The sequence below is a fragment of the Haemorhous mexicanus genome, chromosome 6, assembly GCF_027477595.1.
Source record: "Haemorhous mexicanus isolate bHaeMex1 chromosome 6, bHaeMex1.pri, whole genome shotgun sequence".
NCBI lineage: Eukaryota > Metazoa > Chordata > Aves > Passeriformes > Fringillidae > Haemorhous > Haemorhous mexicanus.
Genome location: NC_082346.1, coordinates 21,797,037 through 21,810,065, shown reverse-complemented (window position 1 = coordinate 21,810,065; position 13,029 = coordinate 21,797,037). Strand labels below are relative to the sequence as shown.

The 13,029-nt window shown below is 50.1% G+C and overlaps 1 protein-coding gene across 1 annotated transcript; it reads right to left on the bottom strand.

Annotated features, from left to right (window-relative positions):
- Positions 1-3,145: 3,145 nt before the first annotated feature.
- FJX1 (four-jointed box kinase 1) lies at positions 3,146-5,842 on the bottom strand. Its single transcript, XM_059849251.1, has one exon. It carries the CDS (start codon positions 5,388-5,390, stop codon positions 4,110-4,112), a length of 1,281 nt encoding a protein of 426 aa, XP_059705234.1. The 5' UTR covers positions 5,391-5,842; the 3' UTR covers positions 3,146-4,109.
- Positions 5,843-13,029: the final 7,187 nt, after the last annotated feature.

Below are 13,029 nucleotides of genomic sequence, written 5' to 3'. Positions count from 1 at the left end.
GACACAGCCTCAGCAGGGCAGTGAAGTGTGGCACCAGAGGTCAACACACCTCCATCCACAGGGCAGCAGCTTTGTGTGAGAGGTAAGGGAACTCTGCACCTGGGAAGAGCTTCCCAGCTGTGAAGGAAATTCTCAAAGGGAAATCCACACTGAAAATAAATCCATACTGGAAATTACTTCAGATGTTAGCAAAGAGATGCAAAGGAGATGTGTACTGCAAACAACATTCTTGCTTTTTTCACCAAGTGGGAACCCCCCTGAATTCACAGGCTTTGCTGTTTGGTGCACCCTGGGGGTGCAGTAGCCACTGCAAGCACAATTTTGATAACCTTTAGTTCTCAGAAACTGTGAACTCAGTCCTCCCTTCACTGTCCTAGTGTTTGGAGACACTGTCCCAGTGACCATGAACTCAAGCTGGGAATAGCAGCAACCACCTAACCATACAAGCCTCCACAGATTCCAATACAAGAAAAAATCAGGAGAGCCATTCTGAACTTAACTAGGGAAACATACAAAAATACGGAACTGAATGCAGTGCATTTAAATCCTCTCTAGCTACTTCTCCCTGTTTTGTTTTGGGATTTTTTTGCTGTTGTTTTTTTGTTGTTTTGGGGGGTTTTTTGTTTGGTTTGGTTTGGTTTGGTTTTTTTCTCCCTGGAGCTTGTGTTACTAGTTAAGCACCTACTAGGTCTCCTACCTACTTTACTTAGTTAAGCACCTCCTGTCTCACACCTGGGACAGACCCAGACCACTTCTGGGCTGTGACCCTCACCAGCCTCTTCAGGTCTGTGCAAGAGGCCACGTTTGACCAAGGCACCAGTGCAGACCACCTGTCAACACATACTTCATGGAAAGCCTGTGAAAAGCAGTGGGAAGGGCATCCTTAAGTGCTCTGTTGAGTGAGGTCTAAAGCCCTACAGCCCCATTCTGATTCAGGCTGTGCAGACAATTCCTTGAGCCTCAGCTCAAGTGCTGCTGAGCTGCTGGCAATACACAGCCAGAACCTGCCGATCCTACTACTGACAACCTCCTACTCACAACTTCCAGGTCCTGAAGTCTTCCTGTTCTCAGCCTTCCTTGCCTGTCTGATCACTCTGACTCAAAGGAAACTCTGCTGGAAGTAAGCGGAGTTAGAGGAGTGCCACTGAAATTATACCACATCAAGTTTTACAGAGTTTCATCCCTTGGTTCTGCAGGAGGATAGTCAAATGTAACACAGCACATACAGCTAAAAGACGTGCAAAAAGTGCACGTATTAGTGAGACCACTAATTTACAAAGCACTGTTTGCCTTAAAGAAATAACACAGAAAAGAGTAAGTTTGCCTTAATATAATGATAATTCAAAGCTTTTACAGAAGATGATCTGCACCAGAAGAATAAAATAGAGCAACAGAATGAAGTATCGTCATCCATCTGTGCTAGTTTTGTCCATCCTTCTTGAATGAACATGTTTCCCAGGGCACTGCTTCCCTAGCACAGCATCTCTAGTTTCACACCAACCTACAACTACACCATTTTTGAACATGTAACTTATATATAAACTTATATATAACTTGAGGTAGCCACCAGTCACCAAATAGGAAATCATGTTTCTTCTTGAAAGAGGTAATTAGCTAGGCTCTGGCTCTAAAGACATTGCAAACAAGATTTACTTCTCATTAGCCATCAAAGCCACAGTTGTGCCATAATTATAGAAGTACTTAAACAGAAATAAAAGCTTAGATGCTTGTGGCACAGCAGTTTGCTCTTCACAGTGGTTTAAAACGTATGCCAGCAGTTTATTATTTAAATATATTTTCATGAGGTGAATGTGACAGAAACTGCTGCATTCCAGTTACAAAGCAATGCTAAAGAAGAATTAAGAATTACAGTTCAGTTGTGTATTATCATGTAAATGACAAGGGAATGTCACATGGGATTCTGTGCATTGTTCGTAGAGATAAATGCAGTGAACTATAAATACAAGTTCAATAGAGAGCCTTGACAGTTCAGCAGCTGAATGAAAGCTAGTCTTGCAGGCTGCTGGGACATTTTGAAATACTCATACACAAAGATGCACTATCTAACATATCTAATTAATCAACCATTATTTTTGTTTGTAAAACTGTTGTCTTATTAAAAAACTACCTCCCCAACCCCCCAACAACACTGTAATGGTCAACAAAAATTGTCTTTATGTTAAGTTTAATCTAAATAATGAATATTAATAGGCCAAAGACCTCCTGCAGGTAGGAATGCACAGCCCTCCCTGAGTTCAAGGGAGGGTTAGTGCTCAACACTGAAAACAGCACCTACATGCACAGCAGCCACTGGGGCATGCTGCTGCCTCCATCAAGCGCTGCCTGTCCAGATGTAGAAGAGATTATGCTACTGTTTGATTATAGCAGGATATATACTGGCATTTGGGGTCTAAAAAGGATTAGTTTATCCTTTGTCCTTATTCTGGCTGTTATTTCAAGCCGTACAATAGCCTCTTCCATGAATACTGGTACATTTAAAAAAGCAAGCAAGAGATGCCAATATTTTATTTTGTACGTCCACTGCTACTACTTCACCCTAGAACAGAACTTCTGTGGGAAAAGAAACAAACCCCAAAAACTATTTCAGCATGATTAAAAAGCTCTCCTGTTCTTCAATCCCTTCATTCCAAAGATAACCAAAATGGGAAGACAGGATGAACACCACTGAAAGCAACTGCTACCCCTGGACAAGCCTCTGGAGCAAGAACAACTGAAATGACCTGTGCCAGGTTGGTATCCAGTCCCAGCACCCAAAAAGGATGGCAGCAGCTAGCCCACACCAGTTCTGTCAGTTTGCTGAAGCTAACTGCTTCAGTTATCTCGGGGTTAGCCCAGGCAGTCCATTTCAGACTTTGAAAACCAGATAAATGTCTATTCAGCTGAAGCACTCACACTACTTTAGTCACTCCAAGAGCTTTCCCCCTTTCAGGGACACCTAAGAATGAGAGTAGTATTTGAAAGCTTAACTCTACCCTCCTTGCCTCAGAGGGAATGAGTAAAAGTTCATTCTGTTCAGTGGAGTGACAAGCTGTGAAGTGGTGACCTCCATCACCCATCAGGAAAGACCGAGGAGATGCATGCTTCCCTATCAAAGCTCAGGCAAACATCCAGGCCACAGAAGGCAAAACATTAACACACTTTACTGAAATATCAGTTTCTTTAGTATGTTACAGAAAAGTTTATGAACATATACAATGTACATAAAAGGCAGACTTTGTAAAATAAAAAGGTCTTCTATAAAAAAAATATTAAAAAGTCAAAGTAAAGTGCATGAAACAGTTTTTCCTCCACTTTAACTATTGTGTCAAAGTCCTAGCAATATTTTTTAAAAATGGGAGATCTTCTTGTGCCACCCATTAGTCAGTTACTTTACTGGTGAGATGAAATTATGGTGATTACAAGCAAACCCTTAAAAATCAGAACAGTTTAACCCAATGAATCCACAAAAAACCTAAGAATATGGGCCTCCTATACACTTCTCATCAACAAGATTTAACAATCAGTGGAAAGGTTCACTCTCGTTAAAGAAAACTGGTAGGAAACAAGTTTCATAAATAGGGCAGTTTCACTAGTTAGGGGCTCCCCTATTGTGCAATCAGTTCTTGGTCTATTGAACATCAACATTCATACTTAAATATGCCGTTGCAAAAGGAATAATATATAAAAAAATTTTCTGCCTGCCTTCGTTGGAAGGAAACAAGTTACTCGACCCCAATTCAGACAAAAGACGACTGCTCTCCTGTGGGGTCTCTTATGAGGGCGAGTGCACGAAGAGAGTTAAGGAACTGAAGATGCTGAACCCTCTCATTTTTCCAACTCTGAGGGCAGAGTCCTGGAGTGGAACTGGGCCGTAATTATAGCGATTGCGTTCTGCATCTTCAGAGTTCTTGACAAAGCGAATAAATCGCTCCACTCGACAGCCCTGGCAGGCAGGTAGCCCATTACTTGCCCCGTCCCCGGCAGTCGTAGCGACTAGGGGGCACCGAGGTTGCAGGCTGGGTCAGCTGCGGCCCGCGGCCGCTGCCGGGGCAAGTCAGCCTCGCTGCCCGGGAGCAAAGGGAAGCCGGAGCGCTGCGGCCCCGGGGCGCTCAGAGCACGGCGGCCTGGGCGCGGCAGTTTGCGATGTGGCGGTGCACGAAGTCGACGCGGGCCTGCAGGAGCTCGGCCTGGCGCTCGGAGAGGAAGCCGAGGCGCGCCCAGAGCGGCTCCCGCGCCCGGTACCGGCGGCGCAGCTCGGCGGCAGCGCTGCGGCGGCGATGCAGCTCGGCCACGCGGCGGGCCGTGCCCTCGCGGAACACGCACACGGAGCGGAGCAGCGGCTCGTTGTAGGGGTCCCACATGGAGAGGAGGCGGTAGCCGTGCACCAGCCCCGCCTCGTTGTCCATGAAGACGAGCCCGCCGTCGGGGGCGCGGAGCAGGTTGCTGGTGGCGCGGCGCATCACCCGCGGGTCCCACTGCAGGCTGAAGAGGTTGCTGACCAGGCGGTCGAAGTTGGCCGTCAGGTAGTCGAAGAGGATCAGATCGCTCCACTGCACCAGCTCCACCAGCTGCGACGGCGACAGCCCGACCAGCTCCCCCGCCGACAGCGGCTGCAGCCGCCGACCGGCGCCCGCCTCGGCGCCCCAGGGCGCGGGAGCCACCACGGCGGTGAGATTGTCCACCCAGCGGGTCAGGCTGACCACGGCGCCCTCGGCCCAGTGCGAGCCGCGCAGCTCCTCGCGCACCGGCTCCCACTGCCGCCCGCGGGCTTCCACCAGGGCGAGGACCATGGGCGGCAGCCGCTCCTGCATGCCCAGCACCCCGGCCAGGTGATACGAGAGCGCCTCGCCCTGGATCTGCTCCGGGTTGATGCCGTAGCGGACGCAGGCGCGGCTCCCGTCCGACAGCCGCGCCAGCCGGTTGGAGCTGCGCCCGCAGCCGCCCCGCTCCAGCGAGGCCACGCGGGCTGCGCGGGCGGCCGACAGCCACGCCGCCGCCTCCTCCGCCGCGAAGCCCGGCGGCACCTGCTCCTCCAGCTCACGGCTCCAGAAGATGCCCCGCTCCACCGGAGAGGCGGTGTCGGCCGGCGGCTGCGAGTCGGTCACGGCGAGCCGCTCCTCACCGTCCCGCTCCTCCCGGTCCGTCGCCGCCGCCGGCACCGCCAGCAGCGTCCGAAAAGTTTTCTGCCCGCCGCCGCCGGACTCGCCCCGCACCGGCGAGGAGCGCCCCCAGCCCCATCGCCCCGGAGAGTGCCCGGTGGGCGGGCGCGGCTCCGGCAGCGCCGCCGCCTCCCGCCGCAGTAGCACCGTCCAGAGCCCCGGCAGGGCGCCCAGCAGCAGCAGCCCCAGCACGGGCAGGGGGCCCGGCGCGGCCCGCCTCGCCCGCTTCATCCTCACGGCCGCTTCACGCCGCTACCGCGGGACGCGGCGGCGGTGCAGCCCCGCCGCTCGGCCGCTCAGCGCAGCTCTGGCGCATGGCCGCGGGCCGGATCTGCCGCCCGGGGAGCGGCGACGGGAGCAGGCGAGCCCCGGCGGCTGCCCCACGCCGTGTGCGCCCAGCTCCGCCGGCGGCCGGGAGACACGGGCACCGCACCACGTGGGGGAGCCGGGGGGGCGCGCCCGGCCCGCCCCGTCTCCCGGCGTGGCCCTCCGCTTAAAACGGCGATGGCCCGCGCGGCGGGGGTGGCGGTCCCACACGCGGCGGAGAGCCCCGTCGAGGAGGCGGAAGGGTCGCGGATGGCGTGAGAACCGAGCCGGTCGCCCGCCCACGGGAAGGGAGAGCGCTGCGGCGCGGGCGCTTGGCCCGCCGGTTCCTCCCCGCCGCTGCAGGCAGCACAAAGGAGCGTGCACACCGAGGGAGGAAAGCGGGGAGGGGGAAGGGGAAGAGGAAGGCGGTACGCAAGCCAGCGGGGCCGCCCCCCGCGCCGGTGCACGGGCGGCCGCGGAGCCCCGGGCGCGACCGCGCCGCCTCCCGCCCACGGCCGCACGGCAGGGTCGCGCCGCGGTCAGAGGCAGAGCGGCACCCCCTCCGCTCCATCACCCTCACCCCCGGCCGATCCTCGGGGCCGCGCGGGGGCCGGGAGCCGGCAGGTGGTTGCACAAAGGGAGCGCTGCAAACACGAGCACCGCGCGGTGCACACCCGGACAGACACCTATCCCCCGGCAGCGGAACCGGACCCACCCGCACAGCGCTGCGTGATGCCGGGGCTCCCTGCCGGGCAGGGCCGCCGGTGACCGTAGGCGAGGCGCGGTGGTGAGACCCCACGGAGCATCACCCGTTCTTCCTGCTTCGGTGGGGGCCCGCCTGCACGGAGGGCAGCGCCCTTCTCGTCCTTTTACACCGGGATGTGCGCTGTGCTCGAGCACCAGGTGTGTCACGGAGTCTGCAGACCAGCTTTTCCTGGCATTTTAACCCTCTCGAGAGGGGTTAACCCACCTCGCGGGATATCCTGCCCAAGGGAACGACAGCCAGCCTTTCTTTTCAAGTTGTGTCTCTGTGAGGTGTCTAGAAGAGTAGCTATTTCTCCCCATTTCAATTTTTCTGCCTTTTCAAGGCAAGGATGCTTAGCTCTGCTTTTTCAGAATTTTACTGGGGACTTCTCTTGCAAAGAACACGTTTGTGAGCCGAACGAGTTTAAACACCTCTCCCTTCTGCCATCATTGCCGTGGCTATCCTCCAAAGTAGTTATTGAAGTTAGATCTGTGCAGCAAAACCACTGCACGCAGAATCTTAACTACCGCAAAAGAAAAAAATTCCCTTTCTCGTGTCTTGAACTCTTTCTGCTCTCCTGAGGTATCACAACAACTCCATTTTTCAGCCACACTCCAATCTTCCAGGTTGAATGGAATACAGTTTGTTTTCTTTTAATATAAGAATTAAGGAACTCTTTATTTTTCACAATTTTGTTAAAAGCATTCAAACTCACCTAATACACCTAAACAACTCACAGTTATACACACCATAGAGCTTGCCCACCACAAAAAAAAAAACCCAAATCAAACCAAAATTTTAAAAAATCCAAACAAACAACGCAAAGGAAAAAAAAAAAAAAAAAAAAGGCAGAAGCTGAATTCGCTGTCCTTTTTCCCTGTCTTCTGCCTCAAATTCCCGGGCAGAGCTCAGCGCGCTCCTCCCCGCCGCTCAGTGCGGCCGCGGCCGTGTCGCACCAGCACCTCCTGCCGCTCCCGGCTCCGCGCTGCAGCCGCCGGCGGCACCGGCGGCACGGGGCAGAATGATAATGAGAGATAGTCACCAGCCTGGCGCCCCTCAAAGACAATATAAGCTGTCAAACATTCCTCTTGCTCCCCAAGAATTCGGGTCCCGCGCTGTTCCGACCCTGAAGCCTTGTTGCCAGATGACGCTTTACATTTTCGCCCTTTGAAGCCGCACGAGCTGCGCGGTGAACACCAGGTATGAGATTGGGAGCTGGTGATTGCTACACTTCACAGTGGTCGATGAGAACAGTGCGGTTAGTCTGAGCAGGAGGCTTTTATTCAACAGTATTTTTACCCAAGAAATGACACAGAATTGCCTCTGTTCTCTGCCACTTTCTAGCTCAAAATAGGTTTAAGAAAACTCCTAGCTTGCTGGAAAATTATTGAAAGCAAAAAACTAATTTTATTCCATTCATTATATGAATTTGTGTTTCTTTCAGGTGAATTATGCTTCTAGTGAGTATCCAGCTGCCAGTGTCTGCACTGGGATTTCTCCCCAGAGAAGAACCATTGCCATGGAAAAGGACACTAGATTTCCTGTTATTAAGGTGGACATAACCTCCAAGTTATGCATGACATTAATTTCAATTACAGCTTGCCTCTTGTGAACTAGGCAGTTAATCAACTGGCTATACTGTGACTACACCCTTAAATCAATAGCTGGGAAAACATCACTTCCCCCAAATACTCTGCTTCCTCACTGCACTCTTTGAAAGAAGTACAAGCCAGAGTTTAGCTGAGACAACCCTCTGGCTAATAATCCTGCCTACAAGCTGCAATATTTTTTAAACCAGACAATTGGCAGAGGGTTAAACATCAACCAAACTGTTCAATTTACAGCATGTTAAGCATTCCTGAAACTGTGATCACTGATATATTTGGGTCAATCAGATGTCTTGTTAGTGCTTTGCAGACATTGCAATGAGCAGCTCAGAGATAAAGGAGAAAGTCTCCAGGCTTGACAGCCCTGTACTGGGGAAGGGAGTGCTGGCTACTGTCCAGGCCCAGAATCCTAGCAAGAGAAAAGATAACAAAATAATTTCTGGCTCCCCCATGTTGTTTCTTATATTAACTTGATTTTAGCTGCCTGGCAAGGCTAGGCTCATGGAATACCTGACTGCTGGTGTTTCACACTGTTTTTAGTCTAGTGAAGGTTTTATTCTGCTCATTCCCCTCCTGGCACCCCAGTACCCACCTTCTCAGTGATGTGGAGTGTCTCTCATTGCAGACAGCAATTCCTCCCATAAAGGCAGAAGAAACAGGAACTGAGCAGAGACTTGAGGATTTCTCCCCTGCAGTGAAAATTATTTTGTATTCAAGACAAATGCCAAACTCTAATGGGCTTTGATAGGATTAGGGTAATGGGAAAACAGATGGGGACTTTATTTTTCTGGACACTGTATCTATGCTGGAGTTGAATGGCCCTGCTTCTGCTAATAGTCTCTGCTGGGCAAGGAAGGCTGGCAAACCAGGCACAGAGCGAGTCTCCACTGCACCAGAGGCCGAAACTATTAGCACCTTCAAAGCACCCAGAGGTGTACCAGTGCTCTCCAGGGCAGGAGGGAGCCTCCTCCATGGCTGCAGCTGCAGCTGACAGCTGACAGAGGGGATGCATCTGTAGCCTGCTGCAGGGAGGACTGTTCCAGCCATGAACAGGCACCCTCTGGCTCAGGCAAGTTCTGGCCTGTGCTAACATTGCATATTTTTGAGTGATACTCTCCCACAGCTCAAGGCTTCAGTACAGCGCCTCCGCCCCCACATTTCAGAGGCATTGCATGGAAGTTATTTCCCAGCACAGACCTTTTTGGACTACCAAAATTAGTCAGTCCCCTCCAGTAATTCCCAGGCTCATGAAATTTTCTCTCCCTTCACTGAGTACTGACAGACACTTTCTATTCAACATTGGTTTTACTGCATACCCAAAGCCACACCTAACACATCTCAGTGCCAAGTACCAAGTCTGGTGACAACCACATCAATCACAGCAGGGCTGTGAGCTCCTGTCCTGGAGACTGCAGGGGCTGAGCCTGAGCTATTGCTTCACGGGGATCTCTCTCACTAGCACAACACATGAAGCCCTTCATTTACTCTACACTGAGGTTCAGGATCCCAGGGTGGGATGGGAATAGAGTCCTTTTATTCTGCTCCAGCATATTTTTTCTCCATTTCATTTTTATACAGCTTGTTCCCACCTTGAGTACTTCTCCAGCCCTATCTGCACTCTTTCTTCTTTATCAGTCAGGTTACTAAACACCTCTGTTTCTATCCAGCATTTCCTCAACTGTCCATGAATAGCTTGCTCCCACCCTGTTTAGCACCTTTGCTTCCTGGCAGTGAGTTGCTGCCAGTGAACTCCCAAACTAGTGAGAGCCATTTTTAAAGGGACCTCTTGAGATTGCTGTTGGGAGAGGGACACTGAGTACATGGTACAGTGTGCCTCCACCTGTGGGACTTGGGTCTGCTGTGAAAGCTGCCTGCAGACAGGTTGGAGCAAAACGATGCCCCTGCTTCCTCAGTGCTGCACTTTCCTGTCTCTTGACATTTCCTCTCTTTGCATTTTGAGTCTCTGGGTTAGGGTCAATGTGGGTATCAGGAGCTTCCATCAGGGCAATATCTATTCTCCCCACCCCAGTAACCTACACTGGTTGATTTGCAGGTCTCCTTTTCTGCTGCAGGCTCAGATCCTCTTGCCAGTGTAGCTTGTGTTTTTCAATTCTTCCTGTAGCAAGGAAGTTACTTAGACAAGCTGGCTAGGGGTGGAGAGTTGTGCCTGCAAAGCTACCTACAACAGGTACATGTTGGGGTTGCCTTCAAACACTGCTAGTGCCAATAGAGCTTGTTTCTCCTGGGGAAGGGTGGGGAGTTTGGAATAAACCATACAGGCAACAAGTTAGTGTGCAAGAATCTGCTTAGTGTCACTGTAGGTTATTCTCACACTGGGAGTGCTTGGTACAAACCTATCAGCAGCATAGCCCATGTGTATGCCTGACTGGCTCTGTCAAGGTGGATTTGTGTTTCTCAGCCTAAAAAATGCATCCTTCATGATGAGATATTCCAATAACTGAAGGGCAGGATTTGCAGGTGGTTGTGACTGGGGGAGGGCTGAAGAAGTTAAGGTGCTCTGCATTTCATATCAGGGGGGTGTACTTTAGAGATGTTACCCTGCAGGCATGTTGGCAATTTCTGGAAGTATTTACAAACTTGTCTCAGCCTGGAATAGAGAAATCTGGAAGCTTTACTGTTGCTTTGACTCTGTAGTTGATTTCACAGAAAAGCTCTCAGATATATGGGACTATATAAGGATTTGTTTTTTGTTTTGTTTTGCTTTATTTTGTTTTGATTTTTTGTGGACATTTTTTCAATCTGATGTACTATGCAGATATGAAGCTAGGCAATTTCTGTACATAGAATGGAACCTATCTCCCCTGTGGTCTGGGACTCTGTTTTTAATATCAAAGCAATAAATGAGTAAGTACTTGAGCTCTTGCGCCTGGCTCTTGAAAGTGTAAGATATGTCAGGTGCCTGATGATGCAAAGTCTTTTAGGGGATATTTTCTCATCCCCATTAAAAGTGAGCAGGAAAGATGGAAAGACATTTGTGTTATGCTCAGACTGACATTCTCAGGGTCTCTGACAAGCAGACTCTGCAGAGCTGTCATGAAAGAAATAAATTGAATTGATGGGTCAGCAGCATCCATTATACAAATACAACCCAGCCTCTCCAGACAGCTGATGATTATGCCGGGAGGATTTTTCATATGAGCAATATCAGGCATGATGGCCTTGCTTTTCCTGGCTTGGGGGGAAATCCTTGGCTGATCTGAACTGGCAAAGCTGCACAAAGCTCACAGTGGTGAGCTGCTCACTGAAACTCTCAGCATGCACATTAGAACAGTTCTGGGAGATCACCACTCACCCTCAAATACAGTCCATTCTGGAGGGAAACATTAGCCATTTGTGTCTGTTAAAAAATATACTTTTTTTTAAGATCAGGAGGTAAAGAAGTGCAAGACCTCTTGAAGTGAAACTGCTCAGGTGATACAAGGAGAGAAAAGGTAATTACCCCATGAGAGGATAAATAACACATTAGTTAATAGCCTCTGCTTTCAAGTAGGGTGTCCTGAAAGCTAAGACACCATGGTCTACAATATTTATGTCAGTTAAATCAATAACTTTTCTTCTCTCCTTCTTCTGGCTGCCAAAACATGTGAGTGAAGAATATTGTTCAATACACCTCTGTTATTCAATACAGTAAATCTAGGAAGTGGCCTGGTAGTAGCAGAACAGAACAGAGAGGAAAGCTCCAAATTTAGTGTCTTTCCAGAAGAGAGAAGGTCAAACCACCTTGATAATAGCCTACGGGCCTTCTTTCCTCCTGACCCCTCCTGCAAAGCCATGAGATTTTATGTGGAGAAGTGTGTACGGTTTGGAAAGATACTGTCTTTAGATAGAGAGCCTCCATCACCTTCTGGTAAGCTGTGCCGGAGTTAAATACCATCACTTTTAAAAATATCATCACTTTAATGTGTTCTCCAGGCACTTAGCTCTGTGATGGGCCCATTTAAAAACTGAAGTGGACCAGACTTGACTAGAAAAAGGTCAGGCTAAAGGTAGAGTTACTATTGTCAGAGAAAGAAAAAAAAAATGGTCATAACATTCAGCTTCTACTGCAAAAATACACCCAGGACACTTACAATTTTCAGCAAATCCTAAAAAACTGCAGCTTTTCCACTGCCAGTGAAACTGTTCTAATTAGTCTTAAGGTAAACCCCCAGCTGTGCCAGTGGAAAGCCAGATGTTCAGTTGTCTCTATGTGAAGCAGAGAAAAGGACCAGCTTAAGCAGCAAACTGAGTTTCCAGCCCCCAAATACCTTCTCTCTCATGTGTTGCCTGAGAGGCAGCTGTGTTCTTTCCAAGGCCAGAGGACCCTCTTCAGCTGCCAAGAGTGCTGAAGGGGGAAGACACAGACAAAATAAATGTATTAATTCCCTGGACATTTGCTTTTCTTCCCCCAGCCTCTCCCCTCCTTGAAGGTGTTCTCTGCCCCTATATTCAGCTGCCAGGTGAGGCAGTAAGAAATTTGGAGCAGTGTCCCAGTCCCTCTTATTTGGCCCACAGGTCCTGCCAGGGAAGTCTTCTTACACTGTGCCTGCATGGTGCAGGGTTTCTCTGCTCTGTCTGCCTCTTACCCACACCAGGCATTCGAGGGAGCCCGGAGCTTGTCTGTAGGGGCATCCCTGGCCTGACACTCAGGCAGTGAGGGCTGTGCAGCAGCAGGCAGGGTACACATCAACACGTGCAACATCCTGAAGGACACGGGATACAACCTCCAGGCGCACATGGGGAGAGCAAACCTTCCTCTGGGGACAGGTACAATTCCATGTCACGTGACAGTATAGTCTTTTGCAACAGGCCACACAGAGGCTCGCTCCTCTCTCATGAGGGCTCTTCCTTTTCCACATTCTCTAGGGTTTTGTTTTATCCAATTTTAAGTGACTCAGATGATGAGATTTCCACTCCTCCTCGCTCTATCCAGCAGATGTCTCTGCTGGAAGCACTGACTGTGGCTGCAATACCTGTTGTAATAGCTGTTCTACACATTCCTGCTGTTGGGAATGAGTTATTGACTGACTTTAGGTCTTCAAAAAAGAGTAAGGTCTATCTCTTACTGCTCTTCCATGTGGCAGTTTGATGAAGTCACAACCCAGTTCAGAGGGGATCAAAAGAGACTTCAGAGCCTTGGGACAGGTAAGGGAATATGGAGCAGAGGTTATCTTCTCATTTATCTTTCCAGTTGCAAGCAGTGACTTTGGAA

Coding starts and splice junctions, on each gene's coding strand:
- FJX1 (XM_059849251.1), bottom strand. CDS start 5,390: ATGAAGCGGGCGAGGCGGGCCGCGCCGGGCCCCCTGCCCGTGCTGGGG.